The sequence below is a fragment of the Emydura macquarii genome, unplaced genomic scaffold, assembly GCF_026122565.2.
Source record: "Emydura macquarii macquarii isolate MOO-44397 ecotype Brisbane River unplaced genomic scaffold, CSIRO-AGI_Emac_v2 contig_71, whole genome shotgun sequence".
Classification (NCBI taxonomy): Eukaryota; Metazoa; Chordata; order Testudines; family Chelidae; genus Emydura; species Emydura macquarii.
The window spans coordinates 5,619,088-5,646,218 of record NW_027130208.1 but is presented as its reverse complement, the minus strand read 5'-3'; the positions used below and the strand labels follow the sequence as shown (position 1 = coordinate 5,646,218).

Genomic DNA, 27,131 nt, shown 5'->3' with positions numbered 1-27,131 from the left:
GTGTTCAGTGTCAGTTGAAATTCTCTTGGAATTGAAGTCTCTCAGTGCTTTTGACCTCTCGGCTCTTATGCATGCAATGATAGAGTAGCATATGATTGTTCTGTAATGTATGGGAAATGGGTAGTGTCCCTTTAAATGGTTTGTGAGCCCTCTAGTGGCCTTCACTGTCTTTCTGTTTCAGGAGATACCAGAACTCTGCCAGACTGCAGTGTGTGTACATAGCTAGTCCTGGCATCTTGTATGTGTTTAGAAAATATGGATATTTCGATTTTGGATTCTTTATATAATAGAAACATTAGAATTTCAGCTTGATTTCACACTGTATTTCCAGGTTTTTTATGGCTCACATAACAGTAATATCAGAGCACTTACAGGTTTGATCAATGCTTTCTAGATTTGAAATAAACCCAAAAGAGATTTAAAATAATGCAGTTTTAAAACAGAATAAACATACCAGCTAATATTAAATTAACAATGTTATTTAAAACTCTGTTTAATCCATGAGTTGCAATGCCTCTTTCGGTGTTTGATAGGAAGGTTGCTGTAGTCTAGATAGAAAAGTCATTCAGATAGTGAAATCGTGGTACAAAACTTGCGAAGCAATTTACAGTTTTTTCCCTACGTTCCAAAATACGGTTTAGCAGATGGATATGGCCAGATGTACGTTAGAGCTTTAGGGAGTTCTGGGGAAGAGAGGGAGAGCTTTTTGTTAAGATAACTGTGATAATCTCACTGACAACTAGCTTAATTTAGATCCCTGCATTTGATTAATTTTTGACTAACCTTGTATGCACCCACTCTTGCTTGCCCACTGGCGACTCTCTCAGTGGTCACTGGCATTTTGTCATTAAGCAGTGGCTTTATTATATTGGCTTTTTAGAGGGAAGCAATTTGTGTTTTCTAATTAATCTAATTGGAGTCACATTTGGAAGTATGCTCTGTGAGGATTGCTGCCCATTGGAGGAGCTCTGGGTCATATGGAGATTGCTTCCCAAGTGCGCTGTTTTGGTTTAACCACTAACTCTGTGATGGCAACAGCCCATATTTGCTGTTTGAACGAGCTTTCCCCCCAAAAAATTGTTGATGATGTATTGAGCCTTTTTAAATTAAATACACTTGAGGTGAATTGAGTGGGTGGGGGAAAATGTCAGCCTTATGGCCTAAATGACCGATTTTAAAAGGTATTTGGTTGCCCAGTGGCTTTTCAAAAGCACCTTTTGATATCAATGGCAGTTGGATGCCTAGATGCTTTAGCGCGTTGGTTCTCAAACGGGGGGCCGCAATGTTGTGATGTGGGAGTCGTGAGCTGTGAGCCCCAACCCTGGCCAGTTACGGGTCTGTAAGCATGGAGTGCCACTCCGCCAACCACGGCGCTGGTGAGCCCTGACTCTGGCCAGGCGTGGGGCTCTGAGCCTCCCTGCTTCCTCCAGGCAGAGGAACATGGGGGCAGGAGGGCGAGCAGTGACACACACATACTGCTCACCCACCCCCAATGTTCCTCCGCACCCCACTAGGCGGCTGGGGGGGGGGGGGAAAGGGAGGAGCAACTCCAGAGCTCTCTGCATCCAGGTCACTTTCCACACCTGGGCTGGACTGTGAGGCGAGCATCAGGAGCTGCTGCTCTCTGCCCTCCCCTTTCCCAGCCCCACAAGTGGGGAAAGTGACCTGGATGCAGGGAGCCCTGACATTGCTCCTCGCTCCCCTCCTCCCCCCCCCACAGCCCCCTAAGAGTGCGTGGAGGAGCAGCATTTGAGGGGCGAGCGAACAGCAATACCAGCTGCTCTGTGCATACAGATCAGTTTCCCTAGGTGGACACAGGAGGTGGATGCAGAGGTTATGGATGAAAGGGGGAGTGGGGAGCCCACAGGGGCCAGGGGCTAAAGGGGGGGTGTCCCTGGGGACTGAAGGGGGTCACACTCAGAGGCTTGCTTTTTGAAAGGGGTCACCAATACGAAAATGTTGAGAACCACAGCTTTAGCAAATCTCTATGGGAGCCTAAGTACCTCTAAAAAAATCTCTCCCTCAAATGCTGTATTTAACCACAGAGCTGGTGCAACATAGGCAGTGGCAGTACAAACTTCCCCAGGCCACCCCAGACCATGGTTTCCATTATGACCTACTACGACCTCTGTAGAGAGAAACAGCTCATTCTCTGTGCCTATTAATCATGGTACCAAGATGCCAGTTGTAGCTATGTGTGTTTTAGAGGCGGATGTATATCTGCTAGAGGTTGGAGGCTATCACCAGCGCTACATAACCCACCTACCAGCCAGTAGTGATGTTTGGTCTTTACCATACTGAATTTGATGAGCAGTGGCAACTGGCTAAAAGTTATGCCACCCACTACTTTGTGCCATTAGTTTTCCCCTCAATGAATGTGTTCTCACTAGTAACAGCCTCTCCCCCGCTACGTAGTTGTCTCTGTGTGCGGATGGTGTGTCTTATTGCTCTATACTGCATCCTCTCGTTCCGCTGGGAATGCGTAGTACAAACTGGGGTTTATCCTCTGTTAGTTTGGCCACGACAGCAGGAACTTGAATTTTAAAATAGGTCTTGATTTAAAATAAGCAACTTTTTACAGGAAAATATTAACCCAAATTATCCCCTGACTTTTTTGACCCAACAAAAGTTACTGACGTGTTTTGAACACGTACAGTTGCTTGTTTTGGTAAAAAGTCAATTATTGCTTGTTCTGCAGCAAACTCTGGCACAGAGCACTGACACGGTAAGATTCATGAGCCTTTGAAGGGCCTGTCAAACACGAGGCTTGTGCATATTTTCCATCATTTTTTATCTTTTTTGGATTGTAGCAGCTGCAATTATTGACAAATTTTGAAAGAAAGATTTGTTCAGAAGTTCATATTTATTAAATTTTAACATGTAATGACTCTGGTGCAATAAACTAAACGTCTCGTTCGCTTTAAACCTACAGCTCAGTTGCATCGCCAGTTTTAATTTCTGGAGAACAACTAGATTGCTGTGATACCAACTCTGGCTCATGCGGCTTTACGTGCCTGTGTATGATGTATTCCTTTAATCAGAAGGAGTATCTCTTGCAAAGAATGCAAATATATATATATATTTATGATAAACTGCCTGTTGCAAATGTGATGTGCCATGAAAAGCTATATTCTTTGTGTTACATGAATACAGGCAATGTGTGCAGAAAAACAAAACTGCTATCTTGTTTGTTTAGTGTAAATAGTTTTGATGTTCCACTATCCCTCAATCAATCACTGCCCTAAAGGGTGTTCATTATTTTTTCATAATGCACCAAATATCTAGATGATGACGTCTAGGATAATGTCGAGAGCACTAATACTCCTCAATAATTGAAAATATTTAATTTAAAATCAAACTGGTATTGTACAGTCTTATTTACATACAAGTCTGACAGCAGGCAATAAGCGGGCACTGTTTATCATTTTTAACTGTGGATATTCCATATTCAGAGATGCTATCTTGCATACCGTAAGATGAGATTCTTGCTATACAATTCGTATTTCAGTTCCATAACTTGTTTTACTTCCTGTGTAAAAGTTAGACAGGAGCACGACTTTTAGTGCAAACAAAATGTATAAAGTAAGGAACATAATACTGCATAAATCTCATCCTAAAGATGAAAGCAGATTTCAAACGTCCAAATTACTGAGTACTTAATGTGCAGTGTAATCTGTGGTATGTTTTTATATTTGTTTTTTCTGGAATGCCACATAAATAAACGGGTTTGGGATGCCAGGCTTTTTTGTTAGATCAAAGAGAGAAATAAACTATTTTCTGTATCTGCTCATTAGAATAGCCTTTCCTATATTGTAGGTCAACTCCAACAAGTTCACACTTCATTGCCATCAGCTATAGTGCCACCAATAGAGAAAGTCTGCAGAACCATCCTGAGATCTCCCACATGTTTGAGCTCATCCTATCAATTTATAGGCTGGCTCCAAACAACAAAATCATCCTCTCCCTCCTACTGTGCACTTTAAGTTGTTTCTTTGTTTGCATCTCTGTTGCTATCCCGAAAATTTCCGTCATCCCAAACTACCTCATCCCATGACATGCACATCAGGAAGAAGACATTCTTAGCATTTTATTTTCAAGCTACAGCAATCTGAAATTGATCATACCTATAGCTACATAAAATTATATTTAGGGTGGACTTGAAGGAAACGTGTTTTTTGTCAGTAACAGCCATATTTGTAAATGATCCCTTTTCGGGATAAAGATTATCCCTCATTGTGCTTTTGTTTTGCTTTGCCAGCCTGAGCCTCTCATCTAAAGCCAATACAAATTTGCTTTTAAAAATCGGTTTCTAGAGAGACACTTTTTTAAAAAAAATCAACCTGTTTCTGTTCTGCGGTTCTGATTGGTCCGATAAAATTGACAAGCTGATCGCGTCAAAAGGAAATATCCTTGGCTTAATTGTAAGCTAAGTCTCTCGTAATCCAGGGGAGCATTTGAGATTCTGTCCAAGTGTTCAATTTCCCAGGCCGCTGAGGTCTGTGAATTTCTTTCCCCGGCCTCCAGGCTGCTGCAGCACAAGTCAGCATAACTAATGCAGATAGATCTCTCTCTCTCTCTCTCTCCTCCCTCCCGCCCCCCCTTTGATTCGATATGAACAGACTGGTAACTCCAATGCAAGAGCGAAATCTGACATAACTCTGCAGATGGCTACATTCAGATGATACACCTAGGGATTTTTCTTAAAGGAAAGTAGCATTTATATGCTAATGTTTATTTTTTCTTTGTTGCCTTTTTTCAGGATTGCCAGTTCCAAAGAAGAGCCCAAAGTCCGTAAGTACTTCTCACCTACTGGTTTTGTTTGTCTGTCTGGTTTGTGGGGGGGAGGCTTCTGGTTTTGATTTTGTATTTTTATTTTTTTTTTTTTTAAATGTGGGTGTTATTTGTTTTAAGTTGTCTTTCTGTTCCAACACTGATTGTCTTCCACAGCTTGTGCTGCATGGAGAACTGAAAGAAGAATTCAGAGCAGAAAGGGAGCTTGTTTGCAAATAAAGCTAGAGGTTTACTCCCCCCATGAGTGAGCTGCTCAGCTGTTACCTCCGCGCCCTCCCCACCCCTTCATGCCCTCCCAAAGCCATTGTTTCCTTTTTGAAAGATGGGAGGCTCCACCTTCTTTTCAGATAGCATTTCCTATCAATGGTGTCCATAGACTCCGACCTTTTCATTTACTCCCTGATCTTACTAATGCACAAGCTGAAGAATGATTTTATAAAATATTAAAGCATGCATATAGTTACGGTTTCCAGTGGATACTGTTAGCTGCCCCAGCACTTCAGATATCTTGCTTGTTGTGTAGGGCATCTTTTGTTGTTTAGCTTGGCTATAGCAGCATTGTGCCGCAGGTGTAGGATCCTTTATTTAAAAAAAAAAAAGAAAAGCGAGAGAGAAGAAAAGAATCAATATTTTCCTGTCCTTTCTAATCTTGTTTCCCCATAGAACTGTTACCTGGATGACATGTTAGCTAATAGCTTAGAAGCCATGCTCTAAAGTGTCATTAAAGCTCAGCTGCTTGTATAGTGGAACAATATTAATGTGCTGTTTATGAGCCAGGAAAAGGGATGAATATTTTATAGAAAATGAGATATTTACAAGGTGAAAGTCCCCATTTCTTTGGAGGGGTAGGAAAGAAGGTAGCTTTATTTCCCAATAGGTTTGGGAAAGTCGCATGAGTGCGGTCTTTGTAATGCTATAAGAAACTGTGAAAGTTCACTTGATGGTCTGGTGCCGGTAGCTGCAGCTGCTAACAGTTCACCTTTCAGTAAAGCTTTGGAAGAGATTTGTTATGAAGATGAGCAGAATCTCCTGCTTTTAATGTAACTTCTCTGTTCATCCAAAAAGATAGCCCTGAAATAATTAATGAGATTCTGATGGCTTAGGGCATTGCTGATTAAAGTCACATGACTTCAGGCCTATACCATTGTCAGTTTGCATTAATGTTGAGAGGGAGAAGTGCAGTTTGTGCACTCACTCAAATCACAGAAATGTCAGCCCGTATGCGTTTACTTCTGTGTCATAGTCAAAGATTAATTCAGCCTTTGGTAAAATAGAAACAAGTGTGTAAAATATGTACAAGCCAAGCAGATTATTTTTTGCCGCTGCATTTTTCCACTGTCAGAGAAGGAATAGTCGAATTGATGTATGACATTTATAACCCTTATTCATTAAACCATCATATGATGCATGAACTTTGATTTTTAAAAACAGGTGCCTTCCCAGAATCAGGGAATGCAGCATCTCTTTATTAATCTGATGCTGTGCTAAACACCTGCCAAGTGAACAATGATTCATTAGAAGCATTTTAAATCTGTGAAACTCCTAAATCCATTTAGGGATAATCCTCTCTGTATGAACAAAGAGACTGTTTACGAACAGGTGTAGTTCTGGAGTCTGTAATGAATTTACCAGCCCCCAGCTGTAGATTTTTTTTCCCAAGGAATTTGCTTGCAGAGAAACCATTTCGTTCACTGAAAGCAACCAGATTCCTCGGATGTTATACTTTTGAAAGCTCTCTTCTTACCTTCTTCATAGCCCTTCGATATTTTTCACCACAGCTCCAGGTGGAGAGGAAGAATCCAGTAAAAAAAAGTCTTCCTCCTCCGTTTAGATATAAAATGGAGTATTTGCACCAGCAGCTAGTGGATAATACTATCTCATATTGATATATTGTGGCAGCTATATTAGAGTAGGTGGAGGTCTAACAGTCACACTACTTAAAGGAAAAGGACCAATCTATATAGCATACAATCTCTTTTACTCTAAGGCAAAAGGATAAAAACGTTATCAATATTTTACTTATATTGTTAATATAACTTCCTTTTTAAGTTTAATAAACTTCAGGTTCCATGTTTAAGTTTGTGATGTGGCAATGGAGGGGGAATGGTTTCCGAACATAAGAGCGTCGGCGTTCACAGTCCCACCCAGTCCAGTCAACACAGACCATTCCACAACCAGGGTGGGACTTCCGTGAGGTTCAGCCTTGGAACTGCCCTGTGAGATTTTCAGTGCTTGACTGTTGGGTGCCCCCGTATGTCGCCAGGGCAGTGTGAAGTTGCAGACATCACAGACTCGCGGCACAAAGGCCAAGGCCCAAAGTCTTTTTCCCAGGTGCAGCTGCACCTGCTAAATACGTGGCATGCTTTTAACGTAGCCCGTCTTCCTCTTTACCTTCAGTGTTCTCCAAGAGGCCTTTGAAAACAAATTTACTTCTTTACCAGTAAATTAGCTCATATTAAAAAGCTGCCTGCAGTCACACCTTATAAATTGGTAGCCTGATCTTAAACCAATTCCACGTTCTGTTTTTTGTACTGCATTACAGAGTAAACTCAAGTTCAGATCTTCAATCGCCTCCTACTCCTTCATCCAGCTCACTGCTGATCCCTTTGCTTCCCTTTCTGCAGTGCGGCCCAAGGAAGCCTCCCTCCAATCCCAGATATGTTCCCATCCCCCACTCTCCCACTACTAGTGCTGGTGGCCTGCTTCCTTTTCAGATATTCCCTGGCTTTATAGCTGGCTCTATTCTCCTTCCCACCCCCAGTAAGCCATATCTGCCTCACTTTGGGCTTCTGGTGCCAGACTTAGACTTGGAAGAGAAATGTTGAGGCCCTCGGGCGTTTTGATGCTGCACATGCAGTGTCCGCAGGATTTGGCCCTAAGAAAATACACATGCAGACACAGAAAAACACACATGCATTTCGGAAGATTCACTGGCAGGTTTTTTTATTTTTATTTTTTTTATTATAACTCATTACTTTTTAAGTTCAGCTAATGTGCTGTAACCTGAATTCAAGGTGCTGTGTTTCTCTGCTGCAACAGCTAATGTCATGACTAAAACCAAATCAGAGCAGGGATATGACTTCCTTACATTCTTTTAGATGAATTAATATTATCTGTAGCAAGAGGGGGAAACAGGCCTAGACAGCCAGAACATGGGTCTTGGTAGGTAATGAAGGAGAAAGTGACTTGGAATGGTTTTGTTTTAGACTATATGGCTGTATATGTTTAACCATAGACATGTGCATTCTTTTCATGTATGGCGATTCTGGAATATTTTGTGTTTATTTCCCTTTTAGAGAGAGAGCTTTTCAGCTGAGCCAAAGGGCCAAAATTGTAGAAGGGCAGCATGCCAGATTTAAAGTGCTGATTGAAGTTTCCAGTAAAATCTATGTTTCAGCAGAACATTGGATTTCCAAGTAAACGAAAATGTTCATGGGAAATGTTTGCTTTCTTTGACAATTTTTTTTTTATCCAAGCACCCAAAAATAAAAATTTTCAGCTAAGAAATGAAAATATTTCATTTTTTGTCAATTTTGGGCTGACATTTTTCAGTTTTTGAGTTCTTGATTTTTTTTTGATGAAAAGTAAAAATTTCCCTAGAAAACGTCTATGAAAGCTAACACTTTTTGGTTTGTATCAAAATATCCCATGTGGGGGGCAGCTCTTCTTACAAGCAGAATTGTGGTCTGATTTTCCAAAGAACTCAATTCCAATCTAGGCACCGAAATATGTGATCAGACCCTCCAGACAGCTGAGCATGCTGGGTGTTGAGCTCTTTTGAAAGCAGTACTGTTACTGAGGTGCCTAAATAGAAGCTGAGCTCTTCTGAATTTCTCAGCCTAAAACTTGTTCATGCTCACAGCATCTCCCCACATACTTCTTCCCCTTGGTCTCAGCAGTTAGCCAGGATTTGGAGGCTTGCCAGCCTGTTTCTAATAGGAGGAGAAATGCATGGTACAAGTCAGGTGTTTCTTTGGCACAATCTTGTGTCCACAAAGTCCTGATTCCCTGAACACAGTAGGAACAAACAATAACAGGCAATTTCCATGCTAACCATTTCCATGCCAAGTCCTATGCCCCAAAGGGCTCTGCCTCTGCTCTCTCAGCGTCACATTCACCACCTCTTCTCTTGCTAGGTGCTGGCCTTGCCTTGTAGCCACTGCCTTGGGTGCTGGCTTCTGTTGTTTTAGCTGTCACTACAGAAAAGGCATTTAATAGATTCTTCATTTAGCTTGAAGTAAGGGTGCTTCGTACATCCAGGTCTGTGGTGGGTGGCTGGTAACACCTTCCAGCATACTACTACTCTGAGAGACACTAAAAATAATATTTTCTCGCCCTATTTTTGCAGTGTAAGAGCTGCAAACTCCCTGGAACGTGTTGTTCTCCTTTACTTCCTGTGATCATCTCGCAGCTTTTTGCAAGGGAAGATGCTGTATACTGTATCAGCACATTAGCTTTCTCCAGTGACTAGTGCTGTATTAACATTGCAGCTTCTTCGAAGGCTGGCGTCTCCCTGAGTTTCATGGCAAATACAGTGATTGTGGCTGGAAATAGTATTGCATAGGACTGAAAAAATGAGTCCAGAATACAGGTATATTTATAACTACAAGAAGCCTATCCCCTCTATTCAGAATGGCTCTACCTACTGTCTAATCCAGTGGTTTTGAACTTTTTCATTTGCCGGGCCCTTAAAAAATGTCAAGTGGAGGGGTTGGACCCCTTTGGAAATCCTAGACATAGGCTGGACTCCAAGGAGATGTCCACAGAGCACAGGTTGAAAACCACTGGTCTAGTCACTACATCGGGAAATTAAGGAACTTCTTGATATTCATTTATAAGTAAAAACAATACAATCATAGGAGTTTGCAGCACGTACACTGCTAACACAGGGAGGGGAAAATCTGGTTTTAACTGTAGTTGATTGTCAGAGTAGTTGGTGGGGAGATTCCTGGGTGAAGAAAGTCTTGATAAGGCCTTTGGAACATTGCAGGCTGTGAGAATGTTTAGTCCACTTCATTCACCTTATCTTTGTGGGTAAGGAATTCTGATGTTGCAGAAATTTGGGTTTTGCACATCAGTTGCCTAATGGCAATCAAGTTCATACCCTTAGTATGGCTGCCTCATGTTTATATTGCATCTGAACAATCTGACACTTCTACATTTGAAAGTCCATGTACATTTTGAAGGTTGTCCAGAATAATCAGTTACAGTGAGGTCACTTTTAGAATCATAGAACCACATCATAGAAGGGACCACAAGGGTCATCTAATCTAACCCCCTGCCAAGATGCAGGGTTTGTTAGGTCTAAATCATTCAAGACAGATGGCTATCCAACCTCCTTTTGAAAATCTCCAGTGAAGGAGCTTCCATGACCTCCCTAGGCAGTGTGTTCCACTGTCCTACTGTTCTTACAGTTAGAAGTTTTTCCTAAGATTTAATCTAATTCTGCTATGCTGCAGTTTGAGCCCATTGCCCCTTGTCCTGCCCTCTGTGACGATAGAACAACTTTTCTCCATCTTTTTACTTTAGCCTTTCAAATATTTGACGACCACTATCATGTCCCCCCTCAATCTCTTTTCCAAATTAAACACACATCCTTTCCATACATTGGTGACCAAAATTGGAGACACTCCTGCCTCTGAGCCCTAACCAGCACCAAGTAGAGTGGTGTTATCACCTCCCATGACTTGCATGCTATGCCTCTGTTAATGCAACATAAAGTTGCATTTGCTTTTTTTGCAGCAGCATCACATTGTTGACTCACGTTGAGGTTGTGATCCACCATAGCTCCCGGATTCTTCCCAACAGTGCTACTGCCAAACCAGTTACCCCCATTCTGCGTTTGTGCGTATGGTTTTTCTTCCCTTAGTGAAGAGATGTAACAGCCTCTCTTTATCCAGCAACAGGAAGCAGTGCTAAAGAAGGCAGAAGTACTTTCCTGAAATGACTGATCATTCTTGGTTAAGACTCCACAGAACCCTGTGCTCAGGCCTGGTCTACATTTCACAGTCATGTCAACATAAGCGGCCTTATGTCAACCTAACTCTGTAAGCCTCTACACTAAGACCTGGTCTCACTAGAGAGTTTTGTCAACAAAAGGTGACTTTTGTCGACAAAACAATCCTGGTGTACACACTGCAAACACCTTTTTGTTGACAAAACTGCCCTGTTTGAACCACTTTGACGAAAGGCGCAGGGCTTTTGTTGGCACAGCTAGGGCAACACAGTGTCAGTGTAGACGCTGTGTCCCCTTAGAGCGTGGAGGGGCTGTCATACTTGTCAATTAGTGAAATTGACACAGGGGGAGGGCTGAAGCCCGGCTCCGCAAGCGCTGGGCTCCAGCTGCGGGTCCCAGACAGCTGCCACCTGGCTGTGACCCTTGGCATGGAGAGCTGCAGCCCCGCTGGTAGCCGGGGCTTTGGTGCCTGCCTCCCAGCTCCTGGCTGCGAGCTGGGACGGAAAGCTGGGGGGGGGAGGGGGGGTAGAGGCAGCCGGCTCCCTCCTGGGAGCTGGGAAGCTCCCACATCCCAGCTGGGATAGGTAGTGGTAGGGGGGCAGCCCCCAGCAGGGAGCTAAGAAATGGCTCTCTCATCTCCCCACACACTGCCTCTTAGGTCGGTGGAAGTGATCCTGGTGAGGACACACTCTACTGATCCAAGGATAGCAGTGTGGACATCAGCCACCACTGTAATGATAGCGGTGGCTGAAAGTCGACATATCTTATGTCAACAAATGTCTGTAGTGTAGACATAGCCTAAAATGTCACTCTCACCAATATAACTCACCCACTACACCGACTTAATAGCTGCATCTCCACTAGAGGCGTAGAGTCAATATGAATGCAGTGTCAGTGTAGACTCTGCGTTGCTTACATCAACTTACTGCCTTTCAGAAGCCATCCCATAATGTCTTACACTGGCAGTTAAATCGGTGCAAGCGCTCCTGGTGAAGATGCGCACCACTGACACAAGGAGCGAAGTATAGACAGAATACAAGCAGTGTAATTACTGCGGCCGCTGTATGCTGACATAAATTAGGTCGACTTAATTTTGTAAGGTGGACATGCCCTCAGTCTACCAACAAGAGAGAAATAGTTCAGCTCGATCCCTTCTTGATTTTCAGCACTGTTGAAGTGGTAAAGACATGCATTGTTTGAAAATAGGGTTGTTTCCAAATATCTGTTAGTTTGTAGGTGAAAGCACCGGGCAGATTTATGGCTGACTGGGTGGGTGACATTAATTGTGCATTTCCATACTTTTCTGTTTTATTTTAAAGTGTGCCCTGAACTTAGAGATTCCGGGCTCTCTGAAGTTGTTTTGTTGTTGCAAAAACCACACTCTTCTGAAGGGCTTTTCCTTTTTCTATCATTTGTGTACATTTACAACAGTAACTCCAGCTTAATGAAGGGGTTTTTTTGCTTGCTTTTTTTGCCTGAAACAAGTTTGTTAGGTCTCAAGTGCAGACTAGAACTCTAGAATTGAATGCTAGTTTTTAGTTGTTTAAATTTCCTATATAATAAACAAAATGAAATTCTTTTTTTTAACTTCTCATCTAAAGAAAAGATTATTTATTATCTAGGTAAATGGTATTAGTGCCTTGTTTGTTGTGTTTACAAGTGTTACCTAAGACTTGAATAAAGTTTTCTGTTTTAGCCCCTATTATCAAAGTTCTATAAATCAGCTATTTTAAATCAGATTGACTTGAAACTTGATACGCTGTGCTGACTGGGTGCTTTTGTTGTTTAATCATTTGCCACAAAACAAAACAGCCAAAAAAAAAGATGCTGCAAAAATGACATTTTAAGTTATAAAACTGTGATTTAAGGAGCGGCCATCTACAGCTCAGAGGCTGTTTGCAGAGCTCTGCCTTAAAATGGCTTACTTTAAAAGCTGCTCTTTTGTAGGCTGTATGTGAATTAGTTTCTTTTGCCACTTGGAAAAAGAAGAAAATGTTTGAAATTGGATAAGATTTGTGTTTGAAGACCGGTTGCTGGGCAGTCACAACAAGTATGCTCTGTTCAAAATGACTTTAAAGTACACAGTTAATTTAATATTCAAGTCAATGAAGACATCAGTTAAAGAAATGCCAGTAATGGGTCAACAACTTCAGTACGAGCCTAGAATGTCAAAGCAATTTGTTCTCTCAGAATTGCTCCACCCTTGGTGCAAGTCCCAATGCACCCAAAGATTATACTTGAGATGTAAAATCGCACAGAAAAGGGCATTTTAAACCAAAAAAGACCCACTCTGAATGATTAGTTCAGACCTGGTGTGTTTGAGCATTATGGCTCACGTGATCTAGTGGACAGGACAAGAGTAAAAGCCAAGAGACCAGGGTTCCAGACACACCACCATCAAAAATTTGTTCTACCACCTTAGTCAAGTTATTTCACCTCCCTGTGCCTCTGTTTCCCATGTCTATTCCTTGCTTGTTTATATTGCAAGTTCTTTAAGGCAGTGGTTTCTCTTACGCTGTATCTGTATACCCCCAGTCTCTGTGTGCTGTTGTAATGCAAATAACGACAATGTGGTGGTCCCACACCCTGCACACTATCTGTGTAATTTGGATTGTTCTTTACAGATATGTGCTACAATGCTAGGCATATTGGGGCTGCATTGAAAGCACTTCTTTGTTTTGCTTTTGTTTGTAAAGTGAATTTATATGGTCTGATCCAAAGGCCATGTTAAACCAGTGTGGGTCTTTCTGTAGACTTCTACAGGCTTTGGATCAGGCTGTTGATGCCTAAGTGAGAAATCAGATAAATAGCACCAGAAACTGAAGGAGTCTGTTTAGCTATAAACAAAGCATACAAAACAGATAATGGCATTGCACGTTTCCTACATTGCTGCACCAATGTCCTTTAAAATTGCACTTCTAGACATGAATATAGTTCAATTTCCACGGCCTTTTTCATCTTTTATCTCTGGTGAAACCTTTCATAAAGGTGCTAATTAGGATTAATCAGTTCTATATTGGCTTATGGTATATGAATCCATGTCTACAGAAGACTGTGCGGAGACTACCAATATTAGCCAATGACCTGTCATCAGATTTGATTTCATTACTCACTAACCACCTAAGTGGCATTTAAGTAGATACCTCCTCTTGAAAGACTCCATATATTTCACTTGGTTCTGTGACACACAAGCACAAAACATCCTGGATTTCTGGGTTTAATAGTATTTTCATGTCATGGTGATAAGGTCCTAGTTTCTGTATAGAAACAGGGCCAGATTTCTAATTAGGCACACTGGGCATGTGCTTAGGGGTGCCAGCGTTCTAGGGGCACCTAAAAAGTGTCAGAATATCACAAGGACCAACGGGGCTCATGCCCAGGGGCCCTGGCCAATTTGGCGGTCCCGAATGAGAACTGGAACTCCAGCCCTGCCCCCTGCTTCTCTTCCGGGGTCCCTCTGCCCTGCTCCTCCTCTTCCCCCTCCTCTTCCGGAAGCTGGAGCCCAGGGGTGAGCATATTCCCCCTGACCAGAGCTGACCAAGCTGGTCACCTCAGCCCCTCTCCAAAGCCCCTCCCCCCCAATGTGGAAAACACAAAAAGTCAGCTATAGGTGGGGGAGCGGGAGTGCTGAAAATGTTGAGCCTAAGGGTGCATAAGGTGTAAATCTGGCCCTGTATACAAAAGTGTATCGTCTGCGCTGAAGTGCGACATACAAGTAAAATGTTCAAGAATGGGTTGGTTTGGTTGGTTTGTTTAATCTCTTTAGACCTCTTAGATTCAGAGGACTGGGTGGGGACACAGAAGTTTGCAAGTATTTTTTGTGCACACAGAATTTAAAGTGAAAATTACCTTTACTTTTTAATGTGAGAGTTGACATTTGCCAGTCAATATCAACGAGACCCTTTTGTAATGTGAAAACAAGACAGTGCAATGAGCATTGTTTTAAACCAATTTACTGTCCATTCTTGGTAACTTCAGAAACATTTTTACTGCATATTTAATAGTATGAATCCTTGCAGTGCAAATGTGGCTCTTGTTGATTTGCATACATTATTGTAGCCTATTATGTGAATGTGAGTTAAGAACAATATACCATTTTAGCTAAATATTGACAAGACAGGTCTGTTGACATGCTGGGTAGAATGAACCTTGAATTTAAGTAGAAACATTTGTCTTTGTTTTAATATACTTGCTTAAAACAAGGAAATTAAATTGCAAATAAATATTTTCAGATTATGTTCAGGATCTAATGTAATGCTCTGAGGTTCAAGTCTTGCATCTTAATTTCCTTGAACTCTGTTCCCAACCAACTCATTATGACTTGGGGGATAGCAAAGATCAGGGAATGAGATGTGATTTTGCATATCAAGGTCTGTAATGCCTACACCCAGTAGCAGATAAAGCTGGCTTTTCAGTTTGAGTGCTGATATTTTTTGTCCTTGCTTTTGTGAGTTTATGTTAAACCCTGAAAAGTTCTCTGAATACAGGTTTTTCTAATTTAACATAAAGGGGGACAAAAGATATTGAAACTAGGATCTTATAACGAAATTTTGATTTGTTTTGTGCTGAGACATAGAAGGCTGGGTGTCTTTTGTGATTAATCACTTTCCATTTTACATACCTCTTCTGCCAGTCTGTCTATCAAAGTCTGTCTCAGGGAATTTTTCTGCACTCAGCATTAACTGGAAATGGGGCAGCCAAAATGTGAGGTATATATTCATTTGTGTGCATGCAGAAACACCGAACAAAGGGGGGAAAAGAACGATGGAAAACAGCCACCCAGAGACTAATAACCTTCTGTTCTTTCTCTTTTCACTTGCTGTCTTACTTCCAGCAACCACTTGAAAGGAAAGACAGCCAAAACAGTTCTCAACATAGCGTCTCTAGCCACCGCAGCACACACACTGCTTCACCCATCCATACTACTCAGGTGCTTCCCGACTACCCTGCCTCTGAAGCACCAGCTGTGGAGCAGCCGGACAACTCTGGGCAGAAAAAGCCAGATCCATTCAAAATCTGGGCCCAGTCCAGGAGCATGTATGAAAGCCGACGTGAGTATTGACCAGGTGTGGTTGCTAAGACTACGGTTTTGGCAGCCACTCTTTGTGAATTTCATCTGTAGGAATTGAATCTCAAATTTTTATTGAAGTTACAGAGCTTTCAGTTGGTTAAACTGATACATGTATATGAAGTTCTGGGAAAAAGCTGTGAAGATTTGTGTTAACAAAGAATCAGTTTTGTCTTGGATGAAGAATGAGTTTTGATTGCCTCCGATAACTGCGTTTAGACCATAAAGTTGTGCAAAAAAAGTAAAATATTTTAAATAGTAAGGTCCTTTTTATCCTTTTTTATTTATTTTTAAATCAGGAATTAAGGAGACTTTCAAAGACATGAAGCAGAGTTAGTTGCCCAACTTCCACTGAAAATCTCTCAAAGTTCTCATAGCAAGCTAATGCTCCTTGGTTATGTAGCTTGGACGAATTCAGTTTACTGTTTTACAAATAACAGATTTATCATTCAAATGGCTACTTAAGAAAATTGTTTTCAGGTTGCGTTTGAGATTGGTTGGGTACACACAGAGAGCTAAGAATCTTAATCAAGAGCCAAAACCAGCCACAAATGAAAAATACAGAGCAATAAATAGAAGTAAAGTACAGAGCAATTCATGGAGTTGACATAGGCACAATATCATGGACATGAAAACAGAGACTGGAGAGGTCAGTCAGTGGAGGTCACCATAAGTGGCAATGACAGTTTTGGCTGTTGCCTATTATGTCATTTGGATGAAGCTACCAGAAAAAATACATGCATCAATTTTGATACCCCTTTTTTACACGTTAACATATATGTTACCATATGTAATTAAATCTTTGTCTTTTACCCATATGGGGCCTTCCAGGGACCCATAACTGGTGTTCTGATTGTTGGCATAGATATTTGCATCAATACATTTGAGAATAATTCTAACATGTCAATATGGTTAGCTGCACAGATACGCATTGCTCAAAACCCTCTCCCCTCTAAAATGCCATTAAGATTTCATTGTTTTGTTCCTTGTGGTTAATTTGTTTATGCCAAAAACCTCTTATTGCTAAACCTTATTACCCTAGGTCACTTAATTATGCTAAGCCTTTATGCCAAACCTATACCTACTAGGCCTCAGCCTATTGCCAAGCCTGTCTTAATGTTAATACATTTTTATATTTCTCCTACTTGCATTTCATCTATATTGGTATCACTCAGAGTAAATGACATGCTGTATATATAAAGGAAGCTTGTCTTATAATCTTGGCAAGATCAGGTTAGGGGTCATAGGTCAAAAGTTGCTACACAAGGGAGCTACTGTCAATGAAAGAAAAATAAGTTTGCCAAAACTCAGATCATATGCTTTCCCATCTCACTATTGGTGGGCGGGAATACTGCTGAGCCATTCTGTCTTTACTACTCTAACAATACAAAAACCAAAGGCGTGCAGTAAGTGGCATTTATTTTAATTATTAATACATGCATTCAGCTAATAGTTGAGCAGTGTTTGACTCTGCTCCAAGATTATAAAATTAGTTTCAGTCGGTTCCTTTTCTGCGGTCAAAATAAACATGTTTGCCTTGTTTTAATCATATTGCCTAAGATAGAAGAACCTCTAAAAACTTCTCAGAGCAATATCTGAAGAGTATTAGGCATGCTTTCAGAAAACATTGTTCTTTTAATTGAAGAGAAGAGATCTTGAAACACTTTGTGCCGAAGGAGCATATTCTAGATTTTTTTTTAATTTACGAAAGGGTGATCTTCATTACCTGCTAAATGTAAGTTTATACCCCAGAATGTATAGCAATTGGGTTAGTTTTTCCAACCATTTGAATCGTTTTTAAATCTTATGGCATGAAAAAAACAAATCCTGAGTGACAGGTTTCTTGGCTGTGGAAGTATCTCTCTGCCGCAATGGGGCACTAGGTGATTGAAGTGAGCTCAACGAGTATTCAGGAGATCACCATCTCATCAAGTCAGGACAGAGGGGTAAAGGGGACCTTCCAAACCTACAGGTCCATGTACAGGGCTACTCTGCCTGAACTGCAGAGGTAGAAGCCATCCTGTAGGGACACTAGCCCCTACCCATGGCTGCATTAGCTCCATTCCTAATGCAGCCATGCTGCAGGGAGAACTGTGTTGTCATTGTCTTTGACCCTCTGCAGCTATTTAGATCATTTGTAACGAACCGTGTAGCTCATACTGATTTGTCATTAGTATTAGCTCTACAGCATTAACACCTGCCTGGATTTTCCAGCGGAAATCTGAGGCGGAGCTGGGTAAACCTCCTACCCGTCCGTGTCCACGTGCAAATGGGTGCAAGGAATGCTACACTCATTCATTCACTCTGTCCTGCGTGGCCATGAGTATTTCCCAGTTTTGTTCTTCCATCTGTGTAACAGGAGGGGACAACACGGGCCTTTCAGAGGTCAATCTTCAATTCTCTCCTTCTACTTGTTCCTGAGGTTCCCTCTTTGTTAGTTGTAGCATTTTCTTTTTGTCCCTTTCTTCCTTCTCCAATTCTTTTCTGTCGATGTGGCCTCCTGTCCCCACATCATGCCCTTTCAGCTTCTGTCCTTAAGCTTCTCCATCTGCCAGAAACACCCATCTCTAGGTGAAGGTTTCACCACTCCATTTTCTATGACTTCATGAGGCATTCAGATACTATGGTAAGGAGAGCCATAGGAAATACTCTGTTATCTAGATAAAGTAATTTAGTCAACCCCAGGTGACAGCATTCATCTAAGAATCTTAATTAGTGCCTTGGAACTGCCAGAGTAGTTGCACAGTGGGAACTACAAGTCTGTTTAACAAATATAGGAACTAATGTTCTTACGTGCAGCCCAATTTACTCATTACTCTGGATATAGGGTGATGAGTGCTCTGCTCAAAATTCAACAAAGCTTAACGTAGGGCACTAAAATCAATGGGGCTACTCATGTGCTTGAAGTTAAGGCTGAACTCAAGTGCTGTATTGCCTGATGGCCAGAAGATACAGCACTTTGGAGGATGAAGCCCTTACAGAATGGAGAGAACAATATGTACCTTTCCAATGAGTGAATCCTGAAACCAGATCATTTGGTGGTGGTAATAATTTACCACTTACTTTAGCAACGTGATCTCCTCTTTATGCATAACACTCATTACCACTAATGAGAGTTATGTGTGTGTATCAGAGGGGAGAATGTACCATGTGTTTGAAAAATGGATCCTTTCCAAGATCCAGACGTTACATGGGTAGCGAGTACTCAATGGAAGGAGGAGTAATTGAAGGGTTACCACAGTGTCACAATTCTAACATCTTGTACCCTTTTATTGAAAATATATTATTATGATATACTTTTTATATTTCAGTGCATTATTAAACTTCTTTGAAGATTAGCACAATCTGTTGTCACATTTTTCTCATGTGGCCTGATTGCCTTGCAAAATACCATATCCTACATATGGCCATCTGTCAAAACAGCAGTGACAAAATGAATTAATCTGAATTGCAGATGTGTTAATGAATCCCTTTGAACGGCTTAAGCGTTTAATTAAAAGTAAAGCAGAACACTATAGAGGAATCTTAAAGCTTTTAAAATATTCTAGTTGTATTTAGTGTTTGAATTCTGTTTTCAGGCACATAACGTATAATTTTTTTCTAAATCTGATTTAAAAAAAATAAAAACAAAACTTACATAGTAAGTAGCATTCACTCAGCAGCAATTAAATAGAATAAAAAATTCTAGCACAATAATATCAAATGTTACACCTCCCCTGCTATAAAACGACACACTCATGAAATTGCCAACTGTATTCTAATCAGACTGGCTTTAAAGAAAATAGTCTAGTAAAAAGGCCTTCTGTAGGGCTGTATTCTCTGTCATTATATTAATATGAAACAAACAGTTACGTTCAAACACTGGGACACACAGATGTGCCCATACCCTTAGAGAATGTCGTGTGTAAAAGGATCTTAATATTTACAACATGCTCTATGAACACAAACGGCTGCAGAGAAGATGTGTTTACAAAGCTGATTCGTGAGTACGCTTTGCTAATGGTCATCTGTGGCAAACTTAATCCCTTGATAAGGGAGGTACTGAAGCACTTGGCTGACTTTAAGCACACGAGTAGCAGTATTGCCAACCCCAAGCATTCTAAAATCACAAGGTTTTTTTTTTTAAGAAACAGTATATTCTTCTGGTTCGAGGAAGCACTCAGGTCATGTCTTCAAGCTATTTTACTCAACCTGGAGGACTAGAAAATTAATGGAAAAAACCTCTGAGTTTATAGTGTAATTACTTGTTTCAGTTGCTGGGGATTTAAGGGGACTCTAAAGCATCATGAGATTTGCATCAAATCACAGTAGTTTTTAACACTGGAATAGTCCCATTGGTTTCAGTGGGACCACTTATGTCTTTAAAGTGAGGCATATGCTGAAGTACCTTGCTGAATCAAGGCCTTAAAACATCTGTGGTTAGCCGAGAACATACATGGTGGTTACTAAGGGTGTTGACTCCTGTATGATCCAGTGACCTATGAACAGAAAACTGATTTGGCCAGGTTTGTTTTTCATGTTCATCATTTGGTTTCAGTTGTTGCAATGGACAGTAGATTTTACCCAACATGAAAGGATAGAGGTTAGAGTTTACAGAGTAACACTTAATTAAAATTAACTCTAACAGAGCACCAGTGTATGAAAATGATTTCAGTGTTCATGTTCATATGTTTATAGTCTCTTCTAATGCTGGAGATAAGATTTATATCCTGCAGAAATTGAATCCAGGTGGTGTGTCAGGACAGTGGCGGTTGTGTTATGTGAGCTCTAAAGGTGTTTTGTAAAAATCTGTTTTTAAAGTATTTCCAGAGAGATGTGTACATTGTGAAAAAAGCTAGTCTTTGGATATATAAAATTCAATAAACCAGCAGGTCTGCTTTAATCCATAGCAGCTATGACCTTTGCAGTAATACGTGTGAAAGCCTAACTGGATCCGTATCAGTCAAAAGTAAATTTAAATGAATTTAACAAGAAACAGGATACATTAAGCTTTGCAAAATTGTAAAATTAATATTGCAGCTATGTCACCTTCACCTGCAACTGGACTGAGCAAGGGTGAGCGAGAGAGAGAAATCAATTCCACGAATTTTGGAGAATGTAAGAATGAGCTGAGAACTTTATTTCTGTCCTGTCGTGCTTCTTGTTTGGTGTTTTCTTTTCTGTGACTGGGGACAACTCATCACCAAGGGAGGCGATGGTTTAGCTCTCCATTGACAAGCAGCAGATTTTAGACATTTGTGGTAAAACCACACACTCTGGTTGTATTTCATGAACCTACCCTGCCGTGGCTTGTTGGCAGAATGGAGTCACTTTAAGGCGCTGATTCAATTCCTTCTCATAACCCCTACAAAACTCTTTTTACCACTTTTTCAGTGTGACCCAAAATGGTTGCCCTTGAAAGGGGACTGATGATCTTTAGCCATCTGAGCTAATGCTAAGGTCACTATTAGAAACACTCTGGGGAATGAAGATGGCCTATGAAGACAGAAGCCTCACAAATCCACTCTGACGGTCCTCATCTTTTAAACTTTTAAGAGAGTCTAAGGCCCAAAGAAGTGTTGGTTTGGTTTTAATTTGTAAAGAAAATGGTTTCTCCCAAACCATAAGGAGAGGATTGGAGTTAATTCTCCAAAACACAGTTACACTCTGTATCAAAGTCATACGTTAAGCATATTAAAATAATTGAGATGGACATTTTTCTTGTTAGCAGACTGGACTATGCAAGTAAGAAATCTAATTGGCAAGCTGATGCAAAAAGCTGTAAAAGGAGTTGTTTCTTTTGTATTCACTGTGTGCGTGTGTGCCTGTGTGGTGGTGGTGGTTCATTTTCTCTAGGTCCTTTATGAGTTCTCACATTGAATGCCTTAGGGAAATGTGCTAAATACTTCAGTTTTAGACTCAATGTTTCACTGCTGTGGTCTGAAGCTCTAGTTAAGTCCAGCCTTGCATTACCCAGGCTGGTCATTAATAGAGAGACTGTACTGGAAAGAGGAATATGGGGCAACAGTTGGTGGCACTGTAGGTTGACAAATGTGAACGTGTTAAGAGATGCTGAGAAAATGGGCCCATGCTGACGATCTCTGTGGAAGCCATTTTGTTTCTGACAGACGGGCCGTGTGTTCTAATTGGCTTGGCCAGTCTTTGCCAAGAAGCTTGTGAAACATTGGAGAAAACCTTTCATATGTATCTGTGTTTTTCATGCCTGGATTAACTGAAGACATTGACAAACACCAATTAATTTCTTGTCTAAATTCTGTTATTACACAGAATATCCTTAATAGTGCAAATAGCCTTCAGCCAGCTATTTTGTACTAATCAAAATTGCTGACTTCTAGCATGGTTGTAGTCTTATTATTCTGTAATTATATTTACAGGAAAATTAGGCTATAGCTTAGCGAGATGATACCTATGGGTCTAAAGTTTAATTTATAACCACAAAGCAATTCAGATGAGAAGATATTGTGTAAAGAGAAGATATAGAAATCGTTGGCTGTAAAATGGTGTGAATGGAAATGTCAAATCCAGATGTCTGACTTACACTCACCCGTTCACTTCATTTCCACTCTACTAGTCTGTGTATTCATATTACATTTTAAATGTATTGATGAGTCTTTGAAAGATGTAGCATCAGAGTTCATCTGAAGCTGAAGCAAAGCACCATTTGATTAGAACCAAATCTTTTGTGCAACAGACACAGACAGCATAAAATGCAGTAAAGGCCCAATCCAAAGCCTACTGAAGCCCAGGAAAAGATTCTCATTGGTTTCAATAGGCTTTGGCTAAGGCCCTTAAAGAAGACAAGAAACAGTTGCCCTCCTCTTAGATATTGAATCCAACTTTAGTTTGATTATAAACACACATCCTGCATACAGGTATGTATTTATGCAATTGATATTTATATTAGATATACCTAGAGACTGTTAAGAAAATGAACCATTTTTGTAACAGTGAAGTTGAATAGCTCAAAAGAGGAAAATTGGAAGTGATTTCTTTACTAAAGATATAGACAATTGGTCTATAAAGGAATAATACTATTATAAATTGGGGGGAAGTATATTACAAAATCAATCTGTTACAGTTAGATGAACACTAAATATTAAATGAACCTGAAGTTGTCTTCTGATATCATTTAATAGTAGCAATTAATTTCACATTTAAATAAAAAAGAAAGAACAATGCATGAATAAAGTAATATAAAGCATCTTTGTTCAACTGCACTTCAAGGTTATTACTCCAATGTATGTAATGTTCATGTAGAAATGGTGGTGGTGGTCCATACTAATGAGTAAGCATGACTGGCTTCTTCTGCATTTCCAGCTGTCTTTGTCTGGTTTACAGTTTTATTTCATTTTAAATACAGAGGCTCAGCTCCTCAGCTGCTGTAAATCAACATATCTTGGCGTGACTGGAACTTTTCCCATTTACACCAGCTGAGGATCTGACCCATAGTTATTTAAAGCATTGTCAACTGATCAGATCAGGTAAGAAACTCTTCTGTAGAAAAGATAATGATGACTACAGAAGTCATAATACAGACCTCTAGTTTCTTTTTTTTCTTACAAAAACAAAAGCAATGGTATCATGTCGCTAATGGAGTTATTCTCGATCGTAGATACTCATTTACCAGTGACAGAAGTGTCTTTATCAATGATTTGTGAAAGAGTCTAGGAGTTATTACTGATGCTAATATTATGAGTTCTAATATCACAATGCCAAGCAAACAGTGATTCACAAGTGGCTGCCTGCTATTAAAATAGAAGCCCTCAGATTCCTAGTAGTAATTTACATATTAAACCTATGAACGTGCTTAGTTATACCTTGAAGTCTGCAAGCGCTATGATTAGATATTCCCAAAAAAGAGCCTTCTTAAATAGCAAAAGTGTCAGAGCAGCACAGCTAATAAATACTGCGGGCCTCCTCACCGCCTCCTGCAGTCAAACCCAGGGAAGAAGAAGGTTAAGAGGGAGAGACCCCGACAAGGATGGCCTTGCTGAGTTTCTCTCCATTTGTGCTGTCAGGGAATGGGAGATGAGGAGATGGGGAGAGTGCCACCCAGCTAGCGCCAGCAGAGGAGGCCATACCCCCAAGCTCTACAGGTAGAAGGACGGCTAGGCCATCTATCAGGAGTCTTTGTTCCCCCAGTGGAGGCCCCAAACCTGCTTTCCACACACACATCCCAACCTTTGTTGAGATCCCCTCCATGGGCTTCTGGGAAGGGCAAACAGAAGTGCCAAGGAGACAGGTAAATTCCTCCCCTCCAACCCCTCCCCCACACTTCTGCCTAGGAATGTGGATCATGGTTGTGATCCAAAGCACACTGAAGTCAATGGAAAAACTCCTAATGATTTCAGTGAGAGTAGGATCAAGTTCCGTGCAAGTGTCATTTGAGCACTCACTGGGGACTCTCTTGGAATGAGTTTGCTTTCCTGTGAAGTCTCGCGCTGCTGCAGGTACTGTAGATCATTGTTCAGTTCTTCATTGCCACACTGCGCCAATCGGTTTTGCTGTACAAAGCCCACTTGTGCCACTGGTACTCATGGTGAGCTGGCAGTGGGACAGCGTGTGCAGTAAGGTGCTATTCGCTGTGAGGGAAGGAGGCACAGCTGGGCCATTCATTAGTGCATCTTCAGTCTCAGTTTTATCACTTCTAGTAGCACAAGAAAGAGAGGATTTGGGTATAAAGCTGTGCTTTTCTCATTAAAAGTAACAACAATAATTTCCTTTCCTCCTTTTCCTTCAGTTCCAGATTATCAAGAACAGGATATCTTTCTATGGCGAAAGGAAACAGGCTTTGGGTTTAGGATTCTAGGTGGAAATGAGCCTGGGGAACCTGTAAGTGCTTTTAAAAAGTGGATTTATGTTAACCTGTGTCGCCTTCCCCAATCACTGCAAAAATGCACACAGCATGCACTGCTGTGTGGACAGCATCTCTGTTAAAATGAGTGATGGGCCTGAACTAACACCACACATCCAAACAACTCTACATTTTCAGAGTAGCTCTTTATCTGTGTCCCATGCCAAAGCCAACCCCTAGATCTACCCCGCTCCCCCGCCCCTAGATGGAAAGAGATCTTCCAATAAGGTTTGTTATAGTAGTATTTTACCTTTAAGCAGTCTTCCACACACACGTTCTATGGGCTTCTTCAACATGAATCTAGTACCCATGAAAGGAGCCCGGTTAAGAGCACCTAATTCTCTGTCTATTCACTGAGCAGGTGAAGCGTAAAAAGTGTCCATATACATTTCTGTATACTGTCCTTTTGCCCATTTATGAAAGGATAGAGCATGATTTTTCTCTCATGCCAGGATAAATGAGGAATAACTCCCACTGAGCTCAGTAAAGCTAAAGTGAAATTGGGTGTGCATGACAGAGGAATCAGGCTCAAGAACTCTAGGGATAGGTGAGCGAGAAATTCAGTCTCAGTTCACCTCTTGGCAGGACTGACCATACTGGTAACCATCTTTCTATTTGATTAAATAGCATTTTTTATAAAGCACATTACCAGTTAGTGAAAATTGAGGGATCTGATACACAGTTATGGAATAGTAAAAAAGAAAACAGAATATGCCAAGAATGTTGCTGATGTGGACAGGTATCCACTAACACCTGGAGTGGCATTCCCTGAGTCATTTGGCAGAGACCACTGTATAGAACAGCTGACAGATGTTACTGTCTTGGTCACTTTTGATTTGGGTCACACTCAAACCAAGGCTCCAGATCTCATTACCGCTCTTCTGAGCTTTCCAGCTGTTTGTTTGATTGTTGGGTATATGCTCATTCGACAACTGTCTCCCTGTTTTTTTTTCCCTCTAATCATCAGATTTACATTGGTCACATTGTACCAGTGGGCGCTGCTGATGCTGACGGCCGTCTGAGATCTGGAGATGAACTGATCTGTGTGGACGGAACACCTGTTGTCGGAAAATCTCACCAGCTTGTAGTCCAGCTTATGCAACAGGCTGCTAAACAAGGTCATGTCAATCTAACTATAAGGCGCAAAGTGGTATACACAGGTATGTTGCCATGTGACTGTGTGGGCACAGCTTTTTTTTTTTTCCCCAATATGGTCTAGAGATCTACTTGCTAAAGATCAAAAGCTCCGTCTCATAATATTCTTGCAAAAATGGGAATGCTAATATGGATGCAGATATTATTCCACCCTTTGTGTTGATTTTTATTTTATTTTATATTTTGGCTGTTTAAATATTGTTTAAATATAGGTTTTTCTGTTTAAACGTGAATCAAGATTCTGTGTATGTACACAGCCTGGGCCTCTTCAGTCCTTGTGCAGGTTTCTGTTAAAGCCATTCACTAATACAAGTTGTCATTGTCGTTACTTATATGTATTATGGTAGCTTCATGATGCTCAGTTATGCTAGCCATTGTACAGACCCCCAGCAAGAGACTGCCCCTCCCCTAAGGAACTTACCATCTACATAGACAAGACAGAAGAAGTCTGGGTGGGGAGGGACAGAGGCACAGAGAGAGAAAATAACTTGCTCAAAGTCACACAGCAGGTCAGTAATGGAACGGGGAATGCAATACAGATCTCCTGAGGCCGAGTTCAGTTTCCTATCCATTGTCGTCCCTACACTTCTGTACTAGAGCGACTCCTTTTTCATTTTGCAAACACCATATTCAAAAGCTAGCTTCCAAAATTGATCCAAGATGCAAATAAAACCATCCCTGGGGTTTGGGTCGGGAAAAAAACAGAGGCAAGACCAAAAATTTGTTTTGTTGTTCTTGCAAATCTGTAAAAGTGGGGTGTTGTCAAAGAAAATGACAGTGCAGGTATGAAGCTCATGATGAAGAGCCTTCGGGGAGTTTAGGCCCATTTCTAGACAAAGAGGATTTGGGCCCAGTTCTAGACAGAGAAGCTGTGAAATGACCTTCAAGGTCAGGGGTCAGCAGAAGAATAGGGAGTGAGGTATGTTAATCCTAAAGGCACATCAAAGTAACCATCAGATTGAGAAATAAACACAGAAAAGATGTTAAGGCTGTCACAGCCTCTCTAAAACAGCCCCTTGTTTTTTTACATTGACCCACAGATGGGCTTCTTTCAGGCAATATGAAATATGTGCTTATTTCTTAACTAATACTTTCAACGATGTAGTGGAAATGGTGCATAAATTATTTGCTATAACAGCCTATATCAGTGGGGTCAACACTATGGTATTTGACGTTACCATCTTATATCCTGGAATGGTTTTTGGTTTCTTTTTTTACTGCGTAATATCCAGGCTGGAAACTGGCATAAAAAGATTTAGATGGATACTGTATCTGAGCTGTTTGGTTCCCTACTGCTCCCCCTGCCT

General features: G+C 41.0%; 1 protein-coding gene across 32 annotated transcripts in view; it reads left to right on the top strand.

Moving 5' to 3' along the window:
* MAGI1 (membrane associated guanylate kinase, WW and PDZ domain containing 1) overlaps positions 1-27,131 on the top strand; it is a 461,964-nt gene that overhangs the window by 411,932 nt on the left and 22,901 nt on the right. For 20 of the 32 annotated variants that reach the window (XM_067541864.1, XM_067541805.1, XM_067541965.1 and 17 more), the window contains 5 exons: positions 4,760-4,791; positions 15,582-15,798; positions 20,835-20,912; positions 24,556-24,647; positions 25,637-25,829. In XM_067541864.1, the coding sequence (XP_067397965.1) occupies positions 4,760-4,791; positions 15,582-15,798; positions 20,835-20,912; positions 24,556-24,647; positions 25,637-25,829 (612 nt within the window). The remainder of the gene's footprint in view (positions 1-4,759; positions 4,792-15,581; positions 15,799-20,834; positions 20,913-24,555; positions 24,648-25,636; positions 25,830-27,131) is intronic. The other 12 variants (XM_067541995.1, XM_067542005.1, XM_067542013.1 and 9 more) reach the window with 1 other exon arrangement.